At 49.2% G+C, this 25601-nt stretch overlaps 1 protein-coding gene and 1 long non-coding RNA gene across 6 annotated transcripts in view; both read left to right on the top strand.

The window, feature by feature from the left end:
* Position 1: 1 nt before the first annotated feature.
* LOC140684421 (uncharacterized) lies at positions 2 to 7863 on the top strand. The gene is made up of 2 exons (XR_012056669.1): positions 2 to 399; positions 7367 to 7863. It is a non-coding gene; the product is annotated as an uncharacterized lncRNA (long non-coding RNA).
* A 5851-nt stretch (positions 7864 to 13714) lies between these two features.
* ARID5B (AT-rich interaction domain 5B) overlaps positions 13715 to 25601 on the top strand; it is a 117800-nt gene continuing 105913 nt past the window's right edge. For 2 of the 5 annotated variants that reach the window (XM_030275758.4, XM_030275756.4), the window contains exon 1: positions 13941 to 14296. In XM_030275758.4, coding sequence (XP_030131618.4) covers positions 14006 to 14296 — 291 coding nt within the window. In that variant the 5' untranslated portion in view covers positions 13941 to 14005. Of the gene's footprint in view, positions 13864 to 13939; positions 14297 to 25601 lie in introns of those variants that run through there. The other 3 variants (XM_030275757.4, XM_072930922.1, XM_030275759.4) reach the window with 3 other exon arrangements.

Genomic DNA, 25601 nt, shown 5'->3' with positions numbered 1-25601 from the left:
GTACTAACATAGGAGCATAAAAATAAGCTGAAAACATGTAACAGTTCAAGCCAAACAGGTCAGCCAGAAATAAACTACCATTTAAAATCTAGAATTTTAAATCTTCATGAGCCTGGGAAAGAACAGGAAGGCAGCCTGGGTCCAATCCTGTTCCCACTCCTAGCAGTGGGAATTTTAACATTGACAATACAAGACACATTGCCCTTTTCTAAAAATCTAATTTTGTTTCCTTAGGTCCAGCTCTGCCAGCTTGCTGGGGCTTTTGGCTGCCCTGCACAAGGTGGGATGAGGGGATTCACTTGCCCTTTCCTGGTGGGTTCAGCGACAGCACAGGGACATCAGCCGCCTCTGTTCGTATCGCCAGGCAATGTGGAGAAGGAACCCGCTGCATCACATGGAGTGGGTAATATTCAGATTTACAGTATGTTTGTGGGGCAGGTGGCATCTCTGAGCTGCCCTGCTCTCCCCTCTGTGCCACAGGGGTTTGAAGGACTTGGTGGCTTCCCTTGCAGCTGCCTGCAGGTCAGGCACAGTGGCAGAGACCAGTCCCACCTGGCCAGCTCTGAATGAGGGAGAGGTCTTTAGACCAGCAGAGAAAAGTCATGAAATGTGTGAAACAGGAGAAGCCAAGCAAGACCCCTCCAGTATGGAGTGGGGAATGGCTCGTCAGGGAGTGGAAAACTCTCACTATTTATATTTTGGTCAGTGGAAGAAAGGGTCACACCCATCCATCTCATTAGTATAAAAAAGAATTGACGACACCATAGTCCCCACCTTTCCTTCTCCTATGCTTCTCCAGAGCACCTGGTCCTGTGCCAGAGGGTTTAATAGGTTACCCTGCAAATCCTGGGACCGTGGTGTCACGCAAGGTTGCGCATTCCCAGGAAGTGTATGTGCACAAAGCTGTAACAGACGCAGACTAAGGAGCCATGGCCCTGGCTGGCAGTGCTGAGAGGTGTTAATATTGCTGGGGAAGGTGAAAACATAATTGAAACCATTTATTTTGGGGGGCATGCAGGACACAATGAGGCAATAGTTTCTGAGCAACAGATACCTGTAATTCACCTATCCTGGTCTTACAGATTTTTAATTTGTTCTACAAATTTGGCTAGTTGCAGAACATGTAAACACCCAGAACTGCACACGGCAAACCATTAAACATTAACTTATTGTCGACTTAAAAAAAAACCCACTCATGATATTAAAAACATAAGGGGAAAGAGATGCCAAGCTAGTGAATGAAGCCAGCTGACTGCTGAGAAGAGGCTACAGGGTTTGCTCCTTAGCTTTGCTGTTTTCAGTAATCTGACTCACTGAGATATTTTTAGACACAGTAACAAGTTCCATTGTTAAGTAATTTTTCATTTGAATTTTTCTCAAATTATGCTGTCCTTTTGGCCTGCAAATCCCTTTCTTCAGCAAGGCAGTGCTGCTCTCCACACCCCAAGGAGGAAGGGGAGCTATGGGGAATTCTGATGATTTGGACCACATGGTGGAACAAGATAGATCTCAGCGTCAGGTTGGCAGGATATTTCCCTTTCTTCAAAGGTCTCCAAACCCAGCAAGATTTTCTTTGATATCTCTCCAAAGGGATTTATCAGCATTGGGGCATACATTTGTTTAGATTGTTCCTGTAGGGTGGGACTTTCAAAGGAGCAAAAGGATGCCAAGTGCCAAATTCTCACCAAGTTCTCCATAAAGATTTCCTTAACTTCCTTTGAAAATGTTAGCTGTGCTCCCCATTGCTCTGTGCATCCCGGCTGGAAAGCTGCCCAACGGTACCCTCACAATGTGGGCACAAGGGATACAGGAAAGATTGTGACATTTTTAAAAACAGGAGGAAGAACTGGTGTGAGAGGGAGGAAATGCATGAAAATGTGCAGGTAGGGGAGGAAACAAGGAGGGAAATGGAGACCAAATTCCCTAGACCCATCATTGTTTGTTTTTTTTTTATTGTTCCTCTCTGCTTATTATTTCTCTCAGGTTTTCCCTGCCATGTTTTAGTTAAAACAAGAGATGAGCATCTATTGAGATCATGGGCAGAACTCAGGCCCTGTGACCAACTTGCGCTCATGCTCTGGGCTCGAGACACGTCGGAACACATGCAGGTGACCTGATGGTGCCAGGCATTAGTCTGGTCCCCCTCAGGGCTCCCATAGGAAAAGCAGAAGCTGTGCCCTAGGACAGGGCCACAGGGAAGTTAGAGGTTTGGCAACTGGTTGTCTTATGTACTTTTCATGAAGCAGGGGCCTAGTCCTCCCTGATGGTAATGCGCTGCCTCAGAAGTAAGCAGGAGAGCTACAGGGAACTACATGGAGACATGCAGGCCAGTAGCTCCCAAATAACAAATGCACTGATGTCCAGGGGAGGACTGCCAGAGCAATTTGTTCTCCTGCCCTGGGGAAAAGGCCTGATGAGGGCTGTTTGGAGAGGATGTCAGAGAAGGAATTTTTATTTTACGAGTAAGGAGATACAGAAGCTCTTTCTGGTCTGTTATAGGTGCATTAATGATTTGTGAGCTGCAGCATAGCTTGTGGTCCTCTGGTTATTTTGCAGGCTGAGAAGATTCTTCCAAGTTCTCTAATATCGTATTTGTAGTCATGTACCTGGCTGGTTTTTTAAATGATAAGTACCTGGAGATCGCTGAGAGCCACAACATGTCTTAAACCTAGTTTCTCCTTAGTGCTTGTTGGTTTCCAGATACAATTTAAGATGTTGATTTTGCCCCCAACTCCCCATGACTTAGTGTTGCAAAGAAAAGCGATTCTGTTAAAATTTGTCTTATGAGTTAAGTAAACCTCAGCACATCCCTTCTCATCCCATGTTGATCCAAGGATTAGATGTCAGCTCCCTAATTCAGTGAGGACAGGCACAGACCTGCTGCAGTAGCTCTGCCCAGTGCTTCTAAGGAGAGTGAGGGCAGCAGGGTGCTGAAGCAGAGAGGGGGCAGAGCCCCTTGAGTCATTATTTCTTGCAGAGAGCTGGAGGGCAGAGAGAAGAGCCTGGAGAGACTCCCAGTTTGTCACTGGGGCACTGAACAGGCCAACAGCCAGCTTGTGAAGTCCTCAGTTCTCAGCCAGGAATGATTGTTGAAAGGAGCTTCATTAGGGTGCTCCTGACTGTTAAGTTTTGGGAAATCAGTTTCACTTTGATTTATTTCAAACATTCAGCTACCAAGACTAAAATAAGGACCTCTTATATGTGTTTTGGAGAGCTAATAAAACTTATTTACATGTCTGCAAAATCCTTTGCCATGCGCACTTAAATCAGCATTGCAAATCTATCCGAACGTGGTGCTCTGGCATCAGCCTCCAGGTGACATGTAACATGTTTGCAGTTTGATGGCCTTCACTCAAAAGGCTGACTACAATATTTTTATATTTAGATTTATTTTTGGAGTTTATGGTTGAAAGATTTCGGCTCTGGGCAGCCTTTCCCATAGCTTTTAGCAACGACACTTGCAGTTGTGTTTCACATAATTAAACAGCCAACAATACTTAATGAAGAAATGAATAACATCAATAAAGTAGTAAATAATTATATGCAGGCAAACACCAAAGACATTATCCATCAGGCAACAGCTGTGAGCATTAGTTTTGATTAATCAATAATGTTGTACAATCGGAGCAGGAATGCTGGCCAGGCCTCTGGGGGAATCACCAACGCTTTTCTAAGCAGCAAACATTGTGATTTTAAGCAGAACTTTCAGCAGAATCTTTAATTAAATGTAACAACCAAGATCTCCTCCAGCAGCATTGCTGCACTTCTCAAAGCCCACCGAGCAGCTGGAGTTTAACCATGACCCATTTAAGGAATTTTCTGCAACTGGGAGGGTTTCTTGGTATGTCTGTGTTGGGGAATGCCGGTGGGGTACCACGTCCATCAGCAAAGGCACTGTTGGACCAAGGGTGCTTTGGTGGGTTTGGTGATCCTCCAGGGACCAGCAGTGCCTGGCTTGTGCCACCTCGGAAAAATGAGCTGGAGCTTTTGGATCTGCCTCTAGCTAGGTGGCAGAGGCATGCCTGCCCAGCCTGCAGCTGGAGCCCTCAGGGCCTCATCCCAGTCTGGGCAGCTCTCAGAGCAAGCGCCTGTTCTGTATTTTGTTTCCAAATGTAAATACAGCTGAAATTTCCCACTCGTGCTGCAGTTTCTCAGGAACCTGATGTGGGCACGTTCATGACAAAAGCAGCAAAGTCTGGTTCATCTTTATCTGTACCTCCTGGAAGAGGAGTCTTAATGAAGCTTCCGGGATAAACAGAGCTCCTCTTCCAGGCATACCCCTCTTGCTGAGCATTCCTGCCACCAGCCCACTGAATTCCATGGCACCGCTGTCTACTCAGACAGCATCCCTGAATTGTGCTGAGAGGTTCCACTGCAATCAGCCCACCAGAGCATTGGCTTCTTCCTTTCCTTTATATTTTTTCCCCTTCTTTAGTGTATAAGAGCTTTAAAAGAAAGTAAACCATTGAGAAAAGCTGATCATGGCTCCAGATCCCAACTTAGATAAAAGGCACGAGGTTTTATAGCCACTAAAAGAGAAAGAGGAGAAGGGCCAGGAAGGGTTTCTGGCATGTCTGGGACAGGTTTCCAGAGTCTGCACTCACATCTTGATGGTTTGTTCCTCATGAAACCAGTTGCTGATGACTTCTTGGCATCTGCATAAGCAGCAGCACCACATTGCTTCCACCATGAGTCCAATGCTGGGGATATCTCCTCACCAGCAGAAATAGGAGCATGAGAAGGGAGTGAAACAAAGGCTGTAGCTTGGCTTGACATGAACAAAAGATGTTCAGACCCACTCCTGAAGGATTACTTTTATTCTCTGAGATGGCAGATGCATGTAGGAATTTTGCAAGCATAAGGCACATGGGTTTGTTGAGCTAAAAATGGCACATCTGGAGAGGGATGGACAAGGAAAGCCCTTAGCTCTTGTTTGAGAACTGGAGGTTTACAGAAGGCAGTGGGGCACATGACTTTAAGACTCAAACAGTGCCCACAGACCAGTCTTGAAGCCTTTTTTCCCCAAGCCTTCTCAGCAGGAAAACCAGAAACAGAAATCTCACATGATAATTGCTGATAGTGCAACAAACCCCAGAGGGTTTTCTTACCCACTTCTCAACATACAGGCACTAATAAACTCCTGTGTTAACATTAATATTCCTGATAGTCTCTGTAGGCTCCTTCTCCCAAACGTGAATCTCATTAACATCTGCAAACCCAAAGTAAATTGGTCAGTGCTTAAAGGTGTATCCTGTAAACTGGGGGGCTGCTGCCTGCTCACAGCCTCTCAGAACACCTGCCAGTCAGCACTGGTAGCACTGACTGCACTGCACTTCTGGAGTCTGGCATGGCAAATGGACACTGCCAAATCTACACAAATCTGGTAACATCTCAGATAACATCAAGTGAAAACCGCTTGCATTTCTCCTTCAAAATCAGCAGATACAATTATGGTCTCCTCCCTCCCCTGTGAAGGATGTGTGGGGTGTTCCCAGGGGCACAGAGCACACGTGTACATTTCTCTGTGGCTGATAAGGCTGGTGAGGACAAATTGACTGTGTTTCCTCTAAATAAAATCTCAGTTTCATGTTTTTAAATAATTAATGCAATGTAGGTAGCCTATAAAACTCATGGCTTTTCCTTTCCTTAGAAGACAGGAAAGCATATCAATAAGCCACAGGTAAGGGCAGGGTTTGGAGGTTTTTTTAGTTCTTTGTCAAATTCTTTCACAGCGTAACCCTATTGGCTTCTTCAGGAACAATATTTATGGCAGATATTAATTTGTTCAATGATACAAATTTAAAAATTACAGATAAAGATTAAGTTTTTGGTACGATATAGATCTCTTTCCAGGAAAGCAGCATCTTAACAGATAGGGTATGGACACAGCTTCAGAATAAAGACTTATTCTAGGTCCAGGTGTAACGTACCTGAAGTACTACTTTTACCTAACTGGAATAAGGCTTCTGCAGACCTTTTCTTCCCAGGCAGACAATACTTGGCATCTTATGCACTGCATCAGATAAGATAAGTGGATGATCTTCAGGTATTTCTCTGCAGTCCTGTTATTCCTGCTTAGTTTTATTGAGATGAAGCTCTGGATTCCTAAACTTGGGAAGGGCAGATCTCATCAGGCCTCCTCCTTTCTTGCTGTCCTGAGCTTGTGCTTGCCACTGACTCTGCTCAGAATGAGTTTTCCCTTGGGTTGCTATTTTCTGCTAGTTTTGGTAGGGGTGGAAGCACTGCCACCAGGCACAGTGCCCAGCAGCCAGCTCTGGCCTCCCTGTGGCTGTCACCAAGGACCACGCTGTCCTCTGGTTTCACCAAAACTCAGGGCTTGGGAGTGAGATCTTTTTGAAGGACTGCAATTTTTAGATCCCTTTTTATTGCTAAGCTAGGTAAAGCACCCCTCAAAGTCATTATTCAAATGTGGCATATGTTTTGCTGTGAATTTTCAGTAGAACTCTTTCCAGTGATTTTCAAAATAAATGAGACTTTGCATAGTACCTTTTCCGTATTTAACATTGCCTTCTTGGCTTTGCAGCCAAGGCTTCCTTTTAAAGGCATGTGCATGAGATTATGCAATCGTAGTATTCCGGATACCCAGAGCAATTAAAATAAATCAGGCTAGGTATAATGAAGATGAGCCAAAGCATCTGTTTCTCAAGAAGATTAAAAAAACCCCACCGACACTATCATCCTCAGGGGCCTGAATCCATGGTGGTTAGACCTTAGAGATTCTTCTACTTCAGAAATGTGTCCAGCACTCACTTGGATAAGAAAAGGAGGAGGTGCAAAGCAGGAGAGGACTCTGGTATGGCAACTATCCCTGCTCCCTGGAAACAGCGGCTGGATAACCCCGTGTGTTTGGCAAAGTTGGACTTGCAGACTAATTCTGTTTCCCTTCTAGTGTTTTAGTTTGACTGGATGGAGGGGAGGAAGAAGGATTTCTGCATCCTCTCTAGTGATTACCACACACATCTTATGTTTATAACCTGTAGTTATTGATGATGGTGCCTCAGCAGGAGGTGCAGAAATGTCCATCCCCCTGTGCGAGGGACCACAGTGACCTGGGACACAGGAACACTTGCTTATTGGGCCACTTGTCCTGTGAGACAAAAAAGACACTTCAGGCCTATTCAGGAGCTATTCTGATTTGTTTCCCCCTCCCCTGCCACTTGGCACCAGATGCCAAAAGCTGTTTTCAGGCAAAACCAGGAAGGGGGCAAAGTGTGGGGCAGTCCACAGCAAGTTGTCTGCTGAGCTGCCTTGCTTAGGTAGGATGGCTCAAAGACAGCTTAGCCAAAGGCTAAATGTTGCTAAACTGTACCAGATGATTGACTCATCATTGTTGTGACATTTGTAGCTCAGGTAAAGGATGAAGACGTGGGAATAACTGCAGAAGAGACTGCTAGCGCTTACCAGGAAAAAATCTGCATGCAAAGGAAAGAGCAAGTTGTGGTGGTGGACACTCCAGCCCTACAGGTAGTGTGGGACCCTCGGGAAGGCTTTCTCTGCGTCAGTGCATCTTATTCCAGTGCTGGTAACAAATATCTCAATAACTGGGAGATCAAATGTCCTTGCACAAACCAAACTGGGGAAAACAGAAAAACTCAATCCCAAAACAGATGAGCAAGAATTGCCATAAGCACTTAGGCATTAGGAAGGATGTCAAAGTCAGTAAGGAGGTGAAATCCTCTGCTTTCATATGATGGCAGGGCAGAACAAAGAAAAATTTGAGTTTGGCTGGTGCAAAGCCCACTTTGCCCTGACTTGCTCCCCCGCAGCACTGACTGCTGCCTCAGAGACAACTGCTTACTGTCCTCTGGGGCCCACCAAATTTCTTTTAAAAAGGGGTTTTTCTGAGGGAAAAAAAAAAAAAAAAAAAAAGCCACAACAGCTCAGACCTGTGAAGTGGAAGGAGGTCAGCTTGTTTACTTAAACCTATTTAAATCTGGCACACTGAGAATAGCAACTTGCTTTGACCACTGACTTGGGTAAATGTGGCCTAGCATTCTTACATTCTTATGGTGATACTTCCAGCCCCAGTTATCCCCATCATGCAGGGATATATATATATATACATAGGTATATTTTCACTAAAAACAGTTGGGGTAAATTATTTGACAGGAGCTGGATGTGAAATGGCTGGTGTGCATTTCCTGCGCGTTGTTCAGAAAGTGAAGCCCATCTAAAGTCCTACCAGGCAATATCCCCTTCCAAGCTTTATGATTATAAAAGAAATAGTTTGGTCACATTTAGGAAGATTTCCAGTGGAGAAATTTTTTTCAGGATTTGGTGAGAATATCTTTAGCAGATAAATTAGCATGTTTTCTGGAGAGATCCACACAGGAAAGGATAGCCAGGGATTGCTTGCTGGACAGTATCAGCCTTCCAGCTTTGAAATGACAATTCAGCCCTTGTAACATGAGATGAAATGATCTCCGTGGCCTCGCTCCCTCTTTCTTCCACAACCATCCACACTACCACCACACGTAACAAGACATAATTTTACATAAGTAGAAGACTGTGCTCTGAGCCAATATACGAGTCGTGCCTGATTGAATATTGCCATTTCAGAGCCACCATCTAATCACATTTTTCAGGCTGTGTGAACAAAATAATGTTGTTATAATTACACAGAGTGTTTGTGTGTATGCGCGCATGTGTATTATATATGTATAATGACATTAGGATGATAATATAGCTGTTTCTATTAGCTCTGTGGTATTAATAAGGTATGACAGAAAGTTATTTGATACCATTTGAAATCCCACTTGCATTTTCATATTGCTCTCAGATGTAATTCAGGGACTTGATTTTTATGAGTTATGGCTCTGATGTCACTTGTATTTTTGCCCATAATAGGTCCCACTGGAGCAAAATTCATCAGACTCAATTAACAGCATCTGAAAAGTGTATTTGGTTAGCAACCAATCAGGCAGAAATGTTGTGGGCTCTGTTTTAGCTGACCCATTACTCTGTGCCACTAGCTGAAACCAGCTTTGCGGGCAGCAGTTAGCAGCCACTGCAGCTCAGTTACTGTGAGAGTAAAACAACTATTCTGGGGGCTGCTCAGCTGATGGTCCTTCCTGTCCCATGGCTTCACGCCTTGTTATCAGAATACTCTGCAACCATCTGGGCACCCTTCTCCTTTCTTGATGTGCAGGTTATCTGTCCCACCAGTCACTATTTTATTGGTGAATATTTTGATACTCAGTGATGATTATTTTCTTTAAGCAGCCTGGTCTGTGAGCCTTGGGGCAATGGGGTGCTTGTTCCAGGTGACCTGCTAGCAGTGCTATGGAGGGGTTAAAAACACAATGCCAGGGCAACAAAAAGAAATGCAAGGTAAATAAAAATAATTCCAAATGCACATATGAATTGAAGAGTGGGGCTTGAAAGGTGATCTCAGGGTTTTCTGCTCAGTTTGGTCACTTATTGGGGCTGGTGGATCTTTTGAAGGGAAGATCAATGCTCTGATTCCTGGTATTATTAATGCTTTGAGCTGGTCATTTGTACATCTGATCTAAAGAGCTCCCAAAGTGAGAGAGTGATCCCAAAACCTGCTGAAGTGAACATGGGGCCTCATGGCAATTTCACAGGGCTTTGCATCCCATCCCGTGTGCTGAGTGCGAGCAGGGGCTGGCGTCACCCTCACAGCCCCTGCTCCCGCTGTGACTGTCTCCCACCCTGAACACTCCTCATAAAACTCCTCCATGTCTTAGAAGCCTGGAAGGGAAAAGCTCTGACTAAAGAATCAGTCAGTGACCTGGAGCCCCCCAGCACTGCTGGCTGCCCCCCCATGCAGGCACAGCCCCGTGGCAGCGTGGATCAGCTGCGTTCCCTTCCAAGCACAAAGCCGGGCTTCAAGACTCCAATTGCTTCCTGTCTCCCAACATGCCTGACCACAACTATTTTTAATTGTAAGGCATGAAAATAAGGTGTTTAATAAATTAACGCTTCAAATGCTTTTTGGTTCAACTTTGGCTATTTATTAGGAGCAGCCTTATTTTGGTTTCTATGCAGTCATTTCCAGCTACCACTCTGTTTGATCTCCATCTTATTTCCTTTGTAATCTACTGATCTTCTGTTGTTATCATTGCTGTGTTTTATGGTTTTGCATTACTTTATTGACTTGGTATACTGTAGACAGCTTTTTTTTTTTTTTTTTTTTTGTCTCCTCTTCACTGAAAATAGCCTTTTATGAGAAGCTTACGCAAAAGCCTGGAATGTTCAAATGAAGGCACAGAAAAATTACAACATTTTGCACATTTCTTCTGGCCAGAGAAGGTTACGAAATATTCATATGAAGAAACTTATTCAGTGCCTGCAGGACAAAATCCAACTTTTGATAATATGTGGAATTTCAATTTCTGCTATAAACAGGCTCTGTACTTTTTGTATTTATTATTTTGAAGTATAAAGAATTTTCTAGGGGGGATGGGGAAGGCTCCTATAAAATTGATGTCAGAGCAATGATGAGTATGCATGCCTCACTGCTGGGAATATGTACTCTTCTGCACTGCCACAGCCTCTGTTGCTATCCCATTCCAAATGCTACCAACATTAGCAAATTAAACAGGATGCTGAGGGTCTTACCAGCCAGCAGCACTGGATGAAGTGACACCAAGGGCTGAGAGCTGGAGCCATGGGGATAGAGGGTGAACCCTCCTTTTGTTCATGCCGGGCCCCATGGACAATGAGCTCCTCTACAGCTGAAGGTTAGGTAGGGTCCTGCAGGAGCTCAGTACGTGGAGCAGTGACTTGGGCCATCCTGCATAACCCCTGGCTCCCAGCATGCTGCACAGATGGATAACCATCCCTCTGCTGAGAGGACCAAAGTATGCTCTCACCTGGTTATTCAGCCTCACCACCTTCTTCATAGAGGTTGTAACACTGTGGCTTGGAGGGATGCTTGGAGGAAGACTGTGGCTGGTGGGAAGGATGGGGCTCTGCAACTATCAGAGCTGTGAGTGATGCTTCATGCAGTGGGGAGGAGCTCAGGGCTGGCACAGAGGCTGCCAACAGTGCCCGGGCCCCAGGTGCTGGGGTAGAAGCAGAGGGATTTGGGCACAAACAGAGATGGAAAGTTCTCTTTGCTACTCGATTATATATTGTGGGAAAGGAGCAGCACTACCTGCCTGAGATAAAGAAAATGAACAAACAAATACAAACTTGTTTGTGCCCAAAATATTGTAACAATCGTTTGAGGACTGTTTTATCTGTGTGAGACTAGAACCCTGACTAAACATGCCAAGGTCAGTGAAAACAAAGGTGAATTGCAGAAGAAATTCATGTAATCCTGGCCAAGAGTTCACTGTGGGTGAAATGAAGCAGCACTCCCTGTTTTGCAGGGATGTGTCAAGGTGTGGGTCTCACTTGCGTCACCTCCCATACCTATCCAGCCCCTGACAAACATCCTCCAGGGGACTGATCTCCCAAGCACAAAGTGACAAGACTTTAGTGGCCAAAAGCGCTGCTATTCGAAGCTCTCCTGAGCTGTTGTGCTGGGTTTGCCCATCCAAGCCATGCCGGTGCTGGGTGGAAGCCAAGCAGTGGTACCCGCTGGCTTCCTGCTGTCCTCTACAAGCATCCCAGCCCGCCCCCGGTGCTCACAGCGTTCTCACCGCTGTACGAGCCGCGGGGCCACAGAGCGGACAGATACTCGAGGCATCTCAAAAGGATAAAGGGCGGGAAAATTGAAACCTCCTACAAACTGTAAGGATTTGGTAATTCCTCCAGAGGAACCAGCAGAAAATCAGCCTGCCCCTGGAGAAGCACCAAGCATCCCATTGGGCGCCGGGGTTGTCAAGATGAATCCCTCACCTTCGTGGCAGCGAACCTTGCCCAAATTCCCGTCTCTTCTCCGTCCCCGCTAGCCCGGGGCCAAGCGAGGCCGGTGCCCCGCGTAGGGGGTCCCGTCACCGCACATCACGGCTTGCAGCGGGGAGGGCCCCCCGGTGCCAGCGGGATTTGGGCACGGGCCGTGTCCGGCAGCGCCGTCCCTCTGTCCTGCAGCGCCGTCCCTCCGTCCTGCCCCGCCGTCCCTCCGTCCTGCCCCGCCGTCCCTCCGTCCTTCCCCGCCGTCCCGCCCCGCCGCCGGGCAGCAGCTCCGCCAGGGGACGCCCCGCCCGCGGCGCCGCCGCCCGCACTTGTTGCTGCCCCCCGTGGCGCGCGCTGTGTCGTGATGCACGCGGCGCTGACGTCACCGCTGGCGTCATTATTAACGATCGCATCCTTTTATTTATTTATTTGCTCGTTTGTTTATTTGCTTATTTAATTATTTATTTGTTTCCGTTTCACGGCGCTCCGCCGGGGCGGCTCCGAGCCTGTGCCCGCCCTTGCCCCCCTCCCCCTGGGATCAGGGTCGGCGGAGGGGGCTGGGGAGGGGAACGAGACAAAAATTGGGAATAAAGTGCCGCTGCTGAGGAAAGCAGAGGGGGACTCGGTTCCCGCGGAGCCGCTTTGTAGTGCTCTCTACCCCCTGCCCCGCGGAGCCGGGGTTGGCTGCGCTGGCGCGCAGTGATGGAGTCCCCAGGGAAAAGGGCGAGAAGGACAGAGCTCCCCCAGAATGACCCGCCAGTCCCTGTCCGGGGCTGGGCGGATGGAGGCTCCGCGGGCGCGGGAGGCCGCGCAGCCCGCCCGCCGCAGCAGCATCTACCTGCAGGGATGCAGCTCCCGGAGCCCCGATGGGAACTTTCCGTGCCTGGCGCTGCGGAACGGCCCTTGCGCCGCTGCGGGACCAAGTGCGGGACCCGCGGTGCCCGCCCCTCTGGCCGGCCGGGGCTCCCCGCGGCTGAGGCTGCCGGCGGCGCCCCGAGCCGCCCGCCTCAGATAGCGGAGGCTGCGCGGGACGCGCAGAGCCGGCGGCTCTCCCCGACGTGGGGCGCCGCCGCAGGGGGCGGGCGAGGCGCAGGTAAGGGGCCGCCCCTCTTTGCGGGGTGCGCAGCCACCTGTCCGCCGCCCGCGCCCCTCCGCGCCCGCGCAGCCATCGCCCCGGGCCCCCGGCGGCAGCACCGGCACGTGCCGCTGCGCGCCCGTGTCCGCGGGCGCGGAGAGAGCGCGCCCATCGCCGCCGCCGCGCTCCCCCTCCCCCTGCGCTGTCAGTTCCGGCCGAGCCGCGTCCCTCCGCGCAGCGCCATGAATATTGATGTGTTTATATAATCGATAACCCACTTTCCATCCCTTCCCGGGGAACAGCGATAAATAAATGAGGGACGCGCCGCCCGGCCTCCGCGGCCGCCGGGGGGGCGGCAGGGGGGCGCAGCCCCCGCCGTGCGCTCCGCGGCTGCCGTGGGTGGGAGCGGGCTCGGGCGGTGGGAGCGGGCGGTGGGAGCGGGCGGTCCCGCCGGGCGCGCGCGGACGAGCAGCGCCCCTCGCGCCGCAGGAAATGGTCTTTATATTAGACATATACGGGCAGGTCCTGTCAGATCCCCAGCGCGCCCGCCCGCCCTTTCGGCCCCCCAAAAATCGCCGAGCGGGGATAGCGGCCCCGCCGCCGCCTCGCCGCCTCCGTGCCGCTCCCCCGAGGCCCGCCGCCGCCCCGCGGCATTTTTGCCGGGCCCGGGCGGGCGTCGGGGGCCCGGCCGGCGTCGGGTGGCGCCGGCGGCGGGACGCGGCGGGGCGGCGGCGGGGCGGCGGAGCGGGGGGCGGGCGGCGGGGGGAGGCGTCGCCGCGCGCGGCGGGGCGGGAGGCGGCGGCGGCGGCGGGGCGGCGCGGGGGCGGCGGCGGCGGGGGGCGGCGGGCGGCGGGGCCGGCTTCGCCCTGCCAGGACCTGCCGGGCTCCATTCACGCCAACAAGTTTGGGAGAATGTTGAGTTCAATCGCGCCGGAGCCGCGATGGAGCGCAGCGCACTGCAGGTACCGCGCCGCCCCGCGCCCCCGCCCCGCCCCGCGCCCCCCGCCGCCGCGGAGCCCCCTCCCTCCCTCCCGCGCTCCCCTCCCGCCGCCCTCTTCCTCCTCCTGCCCCTGCGCGGCGCGGCGCGGCGCGGAGCCGGCGCTGATGCCGCTGCCGTGTTGTTGTTCCCCGCAGTGGGTCGGCGCCCCGTGCGGCTCGCACGGCCCCTACGTCTTCTACAGGGCGTTCCGCTTCCAGCGCCGCGGCGGCGGCCGGGCGCGGGTCCTCTCCCTCGGCGACTTCTTCTTCGTGCGGTGCCGCGCGGAGGAGCCCGCCTGCATCGCGGAGCTGCAGCTGCTCTGGGAGGAGCGCACCAGCCGGCAACTTCTCTCCAGCGCCAAACTTTATTTTCTCCCCGAGGACACCCCCCAGGGCAGGACCAGTGACCATGGCGAGGTGGTAAACGCGGCGCCGGCCCCCCTTCCCCCGCGCCCGTCCCCACCTGCATGCCCGGGCTCGGCTCCCCCCTCTGCTGGCTTCCCCCACCCGCGTCCCCCTCCCCGCCGTGCGTGGCGGGGCAGCGCGGAGGGGCCGCGCCGTCGGGGCGCACCGGTGCGCGCTGACCGGGAACTTGTGCGGGCGGGGGGAGGGAGGGAGGGGGTCGGGGTGCGGGGCGGCCCCGGCCCGGCGGGCAGCGGAGTGTGTGCCGGGCTCGCCCGGTCCCTCTGCTCCCTTAACAAAAAAATACCCAACAAAACACAAAAACCCCAAAAGCAAAACACACGGAAAAGCGGGAGGAAAAAAAAAAAAAACCACACGTTGGGGGGGGGGGGATTTCTATATTGTTCGGAGCTTTTTTTTAAGTATTCGATATGTTTAAGAGGGCGGAAATTACGAAATGGAGGCAGAGGGAGATCAAACGCTCTCTTGCTGGCAGGGACGTGTTGAATAAAGTGATAAATGACAGGTACGGGAATAATACATTCAAATAACTTGCAGATATGCCTGGGCGTATTTCGGAGCCGCCGCGCTCCCGGCGCGAACGCGCTGCGCGCCGGCACCCTCCGCCGGCGGCCGCGCAGCCCGGGATGGGGCCGCACCGCCCCGCCCCAGCCCCGAGCCCTCCCGTTATCTGCTTTTCAAATTCATCGCTTCAGTCTGTGCGCTGGGGCGGGGGACGGGTGAGGTACCCAGGCAGGGGGCTGCGGGGATGGCCAGTGTCCCCGAGAGGGGCTGGAGACCCGGCGGGAGGAGGACGAGATGTTCTGGGGGAACTTCTGTTGGAGATGCCGGGGGTGGGTCCGAGGGGGGCTGTCCGCAGGGGTTGTTTTCGGAGGCACGCGTGGCTGTAGGTGCCGGCGCAGCCCTGTACCCGCACACACGCGTACGCAGCCGAAACGCGTCTCAGAGCCACCTTCGCTCGCTGCCACCTCTTCACTTTAATTTTCTGTGCGTGCCGCCGAGATAAGGGAGCCTTTTCCTAAGAATCAGGGAGATGACAGTGAGCAATGGATGCTCTGAAATTGCCCGTGGTGACTATTTAAAACTGTGCCTCTGCGTGTCTCGTGTGTGTGTAAAATGAAAGATATTTGGAAGGGAGGGGGGTGGGGAAAGGGACACAAATCATTTTAATACGCCTTAATGATCAGCTCATGTTACTGTGGTAGGAACATCAGAGAAAATTAATCCTACCATTACGAGTAAAACACTGCTCTGGTACGAGAGTTCTCAGCTGCATGTACCTTCCTAATAATACGCACGATTTTATTTATTTTTACATGCAAACACCGCTAGTAATTAGCCGTGTGATTATACTTGTGCATTTCATTGCGGCTTTAACTGATGTCATTCTGCATTATTCAACCATATGAAAACAATTTTCAATTAAGATAATGGCACGCCTTGAAATTATGCAAATGCCGGCTGTATTGTGTAGAATAATTATGACAAATGTAAAGCAGGTAAAAAGTTTCCTAATGCAGTTGTGTTTTACACCCCGGTGATGTCATTTCCCCTCTGGCCTAAGTTAGTCATTCATTAGCAGAGTAGCAGCAGCAGCAACAGCAAGAGCTCTGAGTGATACTTCTCTGGCAGGGAGCCTACAGAAACCGGCGCTGAGAGCCAGGGCCTAGAGAGGGCAACATAACACTCCCATTAAGAAATGTACTTTGTTTTCACTTACTCCATTAACTTGTTTATAGACATAGGAATGATTTTTTATGATTGATTTTTAATAGTTTGGAACAATCTGAACAGTGCTTGGGGATGTGCAGGCAGCAGAGAGACAAAAGGCTGGGTGCTGGCTGGCTGGGGGTGACTGCTGTCATTGGGGGGCAGGGTCGGCTCTTTCCCCTTGGCACCCCAAGGTCCCAGTCCCTTTGGTAATTGACACTCATCTTGGTCCCCAAAGGGGCAGCAGGGCCACCTCTGGGGTCATGGTGCTTCCTAACTCTGGCTCCTTCTGCAGGAGGAGCTGTGGCTCTTGAGTCAGATGCAGCTTATAGCCATCAGAGGGGACCTTATTTGTGGTGTGGGATTCTGATGGGATAAAATACCTCATTGTGCATTCAGGGAGTAGGGATGGAGTGTGCCAGCATTTAAGCATGTACTGCAAAACCTGCGGTGTCTGAGGCAAAGGGTGACGGGGCGCTCGCTGTCACTGGAATTGTTGGGGAGGGGAGCAAGTGGCTGAATTGCAGTTTTGTGATCGAGCCCACCAGAGATTTAGGAACGGCCTCCAGCAGCTACCTGCGCTAGTGGCGTGATTAATAGAAGCAGCTGGCTGCCTGTTTTCTGTAATAGCACCGACACTGTGACAATATTCAGCTAGTGGCTGTAAGGAGGGAGGAGAAGCGAGGAGAGTTGTAATGCTTCTGTTACTCAGAAATTTCTGATGGCATATTTTATCTGATTGCCAAATGTTTGAGCTAATCAGCAATAAGTGTAAATATAAGTCTTTTTATAGCTAGCTGAATTCATCATCCAGATTTAAATATAACCCCAACTGCTGCTAAAACCGGATGTTTCCATGCGCTGCCCAGATCCAGAGAAGGTTCAAGCCCAGGTGTGCTTCTGCTTCAGGACCCTTTTTTCCACCTTAGGCTCAGCATCCCCATCACCATAGTGGAGAAATTCCCTTTCGATGCCAGGAGCTGACAGAGATTGTTTCCCAGGGAGTCTCAGTGGATGATGAACATGAGATGGAGCTGCTCACATGCAGCAGGTATGGGTGAATCTGACCCTGATGCTCATTGCATGCCAAGGAAACATGCATAGAGAGGCTGGGACCAGCTCTGGCATCACACTTAGACCAAGGGTCTTACTACTCAGGAACAGTAGAGACACTTTTGTAAGAGCAACAAGGCCTGTGAAGCCACTGCTAGGTGAACTAGAAGAGTTTTGTTCTACTTCACTGAAAACTTTGTTGCTGCTTTCAAAATACAGCAGCCTGGGCACGCTGCTTCCCACTTCACCATCAGGCCCAGACACTGCAGCAGGTGCAGCACTGGCCAGAGAGCAAGAGCAGCCTTCTCTCTTTTCCCTCTAGCAGGGAAGAAGTGATTCTCCTCCATCCCTACAGGGCCATTGCCAAAACAGTGTCTTCTGGTAGAGGAAGTCACCACCTTGCCTTGATTTTCTCATTCGCTCTGGTCTGGTGCAGTCCCGTGTCGCCTTCCACATGGGCTGGGAAGCTCTCCTTGACAGCAGGTGCCTCACACAGGGGTCAGAGCAGGATGCTTGGAGGCCTGTGGAGATCCACAGGGGGTGCCTTTAAGGGTACCCCATTGTGTTTGGAACAGTTTCATGGGGTGCATGTGAAAAGCAGGGCCCCAGCTTTGCTGGCACCCACGTGTGAGGAGCTGTGTGCTGTCAGAAAGCACCTGCCCAGTCCCCTCGTGCAGTGCCCTGGTCCTGTGGCATTCAGGTGGCACAAGGTGGGCTCACCCTCCAGCTCACAGGGTCTTGGCCAAACCTTCCTCCAGCTCTTTTCCTGCTCTCTGCATTTACTGCTCCAAGGGGTGGTGTGGTGTTGTGGAATGACTGACCTTTGCAAAAGCAGTTGTAGAGCAAAATGCTTGTTAGTGCCTTGTGCTTTCATGTTTTTAAAGGTGTTGGCATTAGTTAGACTAGGCTTAAAAATATATTTCAAAGTTGATACTCATTAAGTACTGGGATGGTATTTGATGTGATGCATACAATTCCTAAAAAACTCTAAACAAGCAATTAATTAATTTTGCGTGGTATGACATTCCCTGCATTGCCCTGTGTTGTGGTGAATGCTGCTTCCATTGAGGCTGGACTGTCAGTGGGGATCTGCCTTTGGTTCATTCATCAGCAGCAAAGTTTACTACAAACTCATGTTGATTTGATCTCTTCTCCCAAACTGGGGATCTGATGCAATGCTTTTCGCCTTGCAAATAATCCTTACTCATGCAAGTAATTTACATGAGTAAGCGTTGCTCATAGAGAGGAGAGAGCTAGTTTCCTGTAATTATTTCCCTAGAAGTATTTTGCATTTTCAGAATAATTGGGGTAAAGGAAAAAAAAGAAGTCACTCCATAGATGTGTGTCATTTATAATTGCAGAAGAGATTCTTCCAGAAAGTTAAGGGAGTCAGTGGTTTTGTTCTCTCTTCATTTTGGGATTGATGCTGACAGCATCCCTCGAAAGCCTGGCTCATTTTGTAGGGGCTCTCCACTTGGAGGGGTCCTACCCCAATGCCTAAAGGTAGCATTGGCTGGCCCAGGCATGGTGTATTATATCAACAGTGCTTTATTGCCACCCCCCTAGAAAAATGTGCTACTCCCTTTGCACAGTAATACATTCTGGTTTTTTAGAGACGTAGGAATCTGTGCACTCTTATTTGGAATAAGAATAGTCTCGTTTTAGTCTCCACGGTGTGTGCCTTATGCTCGTATCTGTCAACACTGGTAATGGCAACACGTTTCAAACATGCAGATTATGATTATTAAAGGGTGCTTTAAAAATCATGCTAATAGCATCAATCTCCAATGTACACTTGCTCAAATTAATTCAGCTTTGGAAATCAGGCACACTGTAATAGCAGTGTTAGAGAAATGGCATTTGTCATAAAATATCGTGGGTTTGGTAATTGCATATCCACTCTGTATATTTTTATCTTTCTTGCCACCAGTAGCATATGCTGGCAAAGGAAGGAGAGGGCAATGATATTACTTAGAGAAGCCACATGTTGCTAGCCATTAGCCAGCAGTCTGGAATATCTGGTCATTTAAGGCACATTCCTTTAAAAAAAAACCAAAAAAACCTTTTAATTTTATTTCCTTTTTTCTTTCCCTCCCCTTCCCTGTGTATTCAGACTGTAAAATACACCCACTGCTTTCCAGAGTTGCTGTTCCCAGTCTGATCAGTGGCACTAAACATTAAACTCTTGTCTTTGGAGAATAATAGGCCTCACATGGTACACCCTCAAGCATGTTGAGATACTGTGCAGGCTGGAAAATAAAAATGTTCTAATTGTGTCTTTTAAATAAGCATAGGAGTGAATTAATTAGACTATATTTTGTCTTTAGTTGCTTAGTTACACAATAGTATTCCTAAGCGCAAGTAAGATAAATTGGCTCTTTTTGTGCTGCTTGTCCCTTAATCATAATTACTGTATTGCTCAGGAGAGTAACGCATACATAGATTTTGCATTTTTAATAATATTCAAACAATATGCGAATGATATAGAAAGTATGTTCTGATTCAAGCTCTCGTATGCTTTTGTTCGGGAAGAAGTTCTACTGCTATGGGAGCAATATTTGCATTAGTTGCTCAGAGATTTAGTTCTGGGAAATACATAATTGAAATATTCTTGCAATGCTTGTTCTGGCCCTTTCATTCGCATTCAAAATAACAATGCCTTAAGTCTCTGAACAGTCATCCACTCTTGATTTAAGAGTTTTTTTTCTTTGTGTGTGTGTGTGTGTGTGTTTGTGCATGTGCAGTGTGGGTTCACACCCAGCGTTAACCCTGCACAGCCTAGACACTCGCGTGATTCATAGTGTTGTATCAAGTTGAGCTTTTTATTTGTAGCTAAAATGCAGTCAGAAGGTCAGATGAACATCGGCATTTTATGGCATTAATCCAATGACCTTAATGCTTGGCAGGCATCCATGTTTCTATGCGAAGGTGCCAGGGTTATAGATAATGAAAGAGTTTGTTTTCATTTTCTGGATATTTTAATCTTTCTTTGCAAAGTGTAGCCTCGGATTTGGGGGCTTGGGGCTACACCCGGGGGCCAAAACTTTAATGTCTTACTGGGTTGTTGAACGTTAGCTGCTAATGATGGGCAGACTGATACAGATACTAAACAATGGAAGGTTCTGGCAAGAAACCCTCTAGACATGCTCAGTGGATGTATGTGAAAATTGGCTCCATTGTTCTGCTGTATGAAAAGCAAGTAAATTATTTACAGATATTTGCTAATTAAAGCACATATTGTTTTACCAGCACAATAGAACACAATATAACAAAAGACAAAAGAATAAGCTTGCATAATTTAAACCTGCTAACGCCATGTACTCCTTTTTAAGAAAAAATATAATTATGTAATCTATGAGGAAAGCTTCTCGTACTGTAACTGTAGTAGGCAAAATCAGGAATGAATTGCTTGTCAACTTGCCTAAACTAAAACAGCTCTTTGAGATCTGTGAGCTATCTGACGGCAAAACATTTTGACTGAAGACTATTTTCTGTTTGGTCAGAACTTCTATCTGCAATGACAGATACAAATTCAATTTGAACCTCTGGCTGGGGGTGGGAGGAGGGAGAAAAAAACACCCCAGTCAAGAAGGAGGAGGCTCCCAGTGGAAATGTCATGTCGAACTGCTTGCAGCCATCCCTCTGTGCACCCCATCTCCACCCCACTTCTGGACACAAATGTAGCAGGACCCCAAAAAGCATCCTGCAGAGCCATGGTGGTTTTCTGCCCCAGGTTGTTTTGCGTGTCTTGCTTTGGAATTACTGACTCATGTAGAAAATGCTGCTTGCTAATACAAGGGAAAGCAAAAACTATAGGACTTCACATGCTTCAGCCATGTCCTTTAACTTGGTCTTTTTACTTGGTTTTGGACCCTGGAAGGGATGAAAACATCAGTGTGAGTTTCAGACAGCTCTGTGCAGCTGTGCTTAGGCTGCGGAAATACCTGTCACCTGAATTTAACAAGATCATTATAGCCCTTTAAAGTAATTAGGAAAGGATTAACAGATGAAAGGTTCTGCCTTGGCCTCTTTAAAATTCTCTAGTGTGCCAGGTAAATTTCTGATCTGTGCGTTTTCCTTCTCAAGGCCCTCCCCATGGGTTCATGGGTGGAAAGCAGTGGTCTCTGTAGGTCCCTGTTTGTAGGCACCTCCAGGGAGCAGGTCCAGACTCCAGCAGTCAGTTCTGCTCCACAAATCCTTTGGGACACCTGTCTGCCCTGGGCTAGGGGATGCATGAGGAGATGGCACCAAATGAGGTACTCGGAGCAGGGTCAGGGGAAAGAAGGCTGCCCCTGCCTGTGCCAAGTTTTGGAGCCTCTTGTGAGGCTTCCCTGCCATTCAGTGGTCCCACCTGTGGGACAAGAGGAGCAATTCCCACCTGGCAGAGCTGTGCCCTGGTCCTCAGGTCAGCAGCATGCTTACAAGGGTTCTGCTGGAAGAACAGGGTTGTATATTGCAGGAAAGTCCTTCATGTGCCCAGTAAGGGAGGCTGAACAGGGCACATCTCAGAGGCAGGCCTTTTCCACAACACAGCCAGGTTTTTAGCCAGTTTGTGGTCCTGCAGTCTTAAAAACTTTTGTGTATATTCCCAGCCCACTGCGGCAGTAAGGAGACAGGACTTTTTTACTCTGAGGAAGTCTCTGAGAACAAATCAGGCCTCTGCCTCTTTAGAGCTGGGTATGCTCCTTGGAAGAAGTACTGCTTTTAGGAGATGCTTCTGGAGACCTGGGTTCAGATTCTTGAGTGACTTTGGGTGAGTGGGTTAGGGCTGAATTGAGATGACCTGGCTTCTGCTGCTGTCCCAGAGCTCTTATGGTATCTGTATGGCAGAGAAGAGTTCTCGACTAAAGACCGTGATCAGGACCTTTTTGTTTTGACTGTGCTGTCAAATAAAGCTGATGGTACTTCCCTCAAACGTCCAGGTAAATGCCTTCCTACAGGAGAGGTGCTAATTGGCAACGAGCCCCCTCCTTCCCTTCTGCTATATTCAGCACGACCTCCTGCTCCTCAAAGGGATCTAGAGCACGGAACGGGATTCCTGAGTTGAGAACTGCTATGTTAGATACACACGGTACAGGAAGGTCCTTTTTGCTTAAATTGCAAAAACCTTAAACTATAGTGGGGTGTAAAACCAGCCTGGAATAAGGGAGGCCTTTATGCCCAAATGAAATAACAGTTCTGTTATCCCTGGTGAATGCAGTCAGTCCGTAAGAGTCACGCTGTATTTTTTGCTCCTGCGGATGAATGTGTTTTCATCAGCAATGTACTGGGTTGTAAAATACACATCCCCAGCTATCTAGTGTGCTAAAGATTTCACAGAAAAGGCTTGAAGATGTTTTCTAATTCAAATCATACTGATCCGATAAATGACATGCAGTGTCTCCTGTAATTATCAGCAAGAATTTTTACAGTACATCTCCTGTTTCTCTCTAGGCCACATATTTGATGTTAGGAGACAGCCAAGCAGGTGTTTGACTCGCTCATGCCCTCCAGAATTCCTTAAATGACCTCTGGAAGTACTGGAGTGAAAACAGTCTCAGCATGTCAAAATTTTGAGATATCTCAGTTGCTGTAATTCTTTTAAGGCTGCCTCAATGTCTCTAAAATATAAATCTTTCCTAGTTATTGGCAATGAGTAAGGAGTTGTGACGTACCGTATGTGGGTGTGCAATCAAGATGTATGACCTCCCTGTACTGCCCTGTGACTCCCTGCCTTGTAAGAGTTAATATTTCTTCTAAAAAATAATTATCTGCTTTAAGCTATTGTAACTACCTGACCTGTTTCCCTGAATATATTTCAGCCATCTGCTGAGTCAGGCAATATAGCATTCTGTGCTTTCACGAGGCTGTGATGGTTGCTTAGACAACAGTGACATAATATTTAAGCATAATGGCTCTCGAGAAGATGCTGTCCTCTTCTCCCTGGATGACTTCTCTGGAAATGCAAATCTAGTATGCTCTTAAAAAAACAATAGATGGATGAGAAGGGTTTGTGTCACCATCTTTCTTAACCATCTCCCCATTTTCTACTTGATAGGTGAAAGAACTGTACTTTGCTCAGAAGTCTTAGAAGACATGCTAAAATTACAGGCTGACTAGATAACCATTTTTATAGAAGCAGCTAAAAAAGTGCCTCTTTCTACAGTCAGTGCTTATTTAAAGATTTAGACAACACTGTGGCTGAGACCATTGGTCCACTGGAACACTGACCAGTTGGTCAGGTCCACCAGATAAATCCTGAGCAGAGTTGAAATCTCTGCTGGTTGTTTTCTCTTCTTGCTGTAGCAGAAAAAAAATGGTAATTAAAGACTTAACTGTGCAGTGGAGACCTCATAAACATATCACTTCAGAGCATAGCTAATACATGATGAGTTGATTTTGTATAGATAGAGATACATATGCACTGTTTGCAACGTGGGTGGTTTTTCATGTTTACACAGAGATATGATTATGAATGACATGAAGGTTATACAGCAGATTTCTTTAATCTTCTAAAGGTTTATTAGTCATGTGTCACTACGTACCTGGTTTTTATTTTTTCAACATCTGTATTCCTTTGTCATCTCAGTGAAGGGGTTTCTCTAGAAGGATTGTGGCAGTAGACAGTGGTTGATACCAAAGGCGGGTGCAAGAGCTCCTGTGGCTGACAGGTCCCAGAACAACTTTCATTGTGACACAGGGCTTAATCAAAAAGGAGAAGGACCCTTTTGTCACCTGCTGCTCAAAAAAACCCCCAAAACACCACAGCAGTTTGTGGCTGAGCACTTGGAAAGGTTGCTGAAGAATGTGTGAAGGCACGGCAAGGCACATTGAAATTCCAGAGCTGCTGAGATAGTTGGGTCACCTTTGCTTGGGTGGCGGGAGGGCAGATGACCTCTTGTGTCAGCAGACTGCCAAGATGTGGGCAAGAGAGCCCCGCTGGAGCTGCCCGTGGCTCGGGCTCCTCGGAAAGCAGAGGCTGGAGCCACCTGGCATGCCCTGCTGGGTGACAGCGGTGGCATGGTGCGGCGCTGGGCTGGGAGCGCCCATGGCGATGCAGTCCCACAGTGGTGACACCGCCTTGGCAGAGGAGGCCTGCGGTCTGATCTGTGTTTGAGGAGTTTGGGAGAATGTGGACAATTCTGTGTGAACTGGGTCAGAAGTGAGTGGTGAGGGAGGGGTACAGGTCTGTCCAGTCCTGCTGTGTGACAGGCAGGGCCACCCGAGGCAGGCTCTGAGGCCATTCAGGTCACTTTTCCATTTCCCGCCTAAAAGTGAGCTGGGCTGCGTTTTCCTGACGCCGCTGTGGGCTGGCAGTGCGAGGGGAGGACAGGGATTTGGGGGCCTGGTGCCCTCAGGGACGGATTTGGGGCCAGCCTGGTGCCCTCAGGGACAGGGATTTGGGGGCCAGCCTGGTGCCCTCAGGGACAGGGATTTGGGGGCCTGATGCCCTCAGGGAGGGATTTGGGGGCCTGATGCCCTCAGGGACAGGGATTTGGGGGCCTGGTGCCCTCAGGGACAGGGATTTGGGGGCCTGATGCCCTCAGGGAGGGATTTGAGGGCCTGATGCCCTCAGGGAGAGATTTGGGGGCCTGATGCCCTCAGGGACGGATTTGGGGGCCTGGTGCCCTCAGGGACAGGGATTTGGGGGCCTGGTGCCCTCAGGGACAGGGATTTGGGGGCCTGGTGCCCTCAGGGACAGGGATTTGGAGGGCCTGGTGCCCTCAGGGACGGATTTGGGGGCCTGGTGCCCTCAGGGACAGGGATTTGGGGGTCTGGTGCCCTCCAGGACAGGGATTTGAGAGCCAGCCTGGCACCCTTAGGGACGTAGCTGCTGCAGGGGTGACCAGCTGTCCTTGGGGACAAAGCTGGCGTGGAGGTGACTGGGTGGCCCTGACAAGGGGCCAGCAGCTGTGGAGGGAGGTTTAGCCCAGAGCCCTTGCCACAGCACAGGGCCAGCGTGGACTCCTTCTGTATTTTGTATTTGTGCTGGGCTGCTCTCTGGTGCCATCCTGGGCACCTCGTTGCACTCTGTGGCTGTGTTTGGAGGCTTGGTGGCACTTTGCTGAGGGGTGGCAGAGAGTGGCGTTTTGCTGTGTCTTTGTTTTCCTGGCCCCTCACATCAGTGTGGGGATGCTGGACCCCGCAAATTCCCATGGCTGGATGTGCTGCTGCCACAGGAGACTCATGGCTGAGGTGTGCTTTCCTCAGCTCCACAGAAGGTCCCCTGCTCCTCTGCAGTTCCCCCTCCATGGCAGCCTGGACAGAGTGCACCTGTATCACTTCACCCTTGGTACAGTAGGGCTTTTTTGGGGGGTTCTTTCTGTGATTTTTTTGTTTGGTTTAGGGTTTTTTTGTTGTTTGTTTGTTTGTTGTTGTTTTAAAATTTGGTTTCTTTTTCCTCCTATGTACACATCACGTGCATGTGTGCAAAGGTTGGATTCTCAAAAACAAGTTTATTCATTGATGATGTAATAGTGATTGTACTTTTCTTTTGGTTAATAAATTGTCTGCTGGGCTTACTTTGTATGCCAGCCAAAATTAGTCATACCAGTTC

Source organism: Taeniopygia guttata, chromosome 6, assembly GCF_048771995.1.
Source record: "Taeniopygia guttata chromosome 6, bTaeGut7.mat, whole genome shotgun sequence".
NCBI classification, from domain to species: domain Eukaryota; kingdom Metazoa; phylum Chordata; class Aves; order Passeriformes; family Estrildidae; genus Taeniopygia; species Taeniopygia guttata.
The sequence above is the reverse complement of the archived record's forward strand: the minus strand, read 5'-3'. Positions and strand labels throughout refer to the sequence as shown.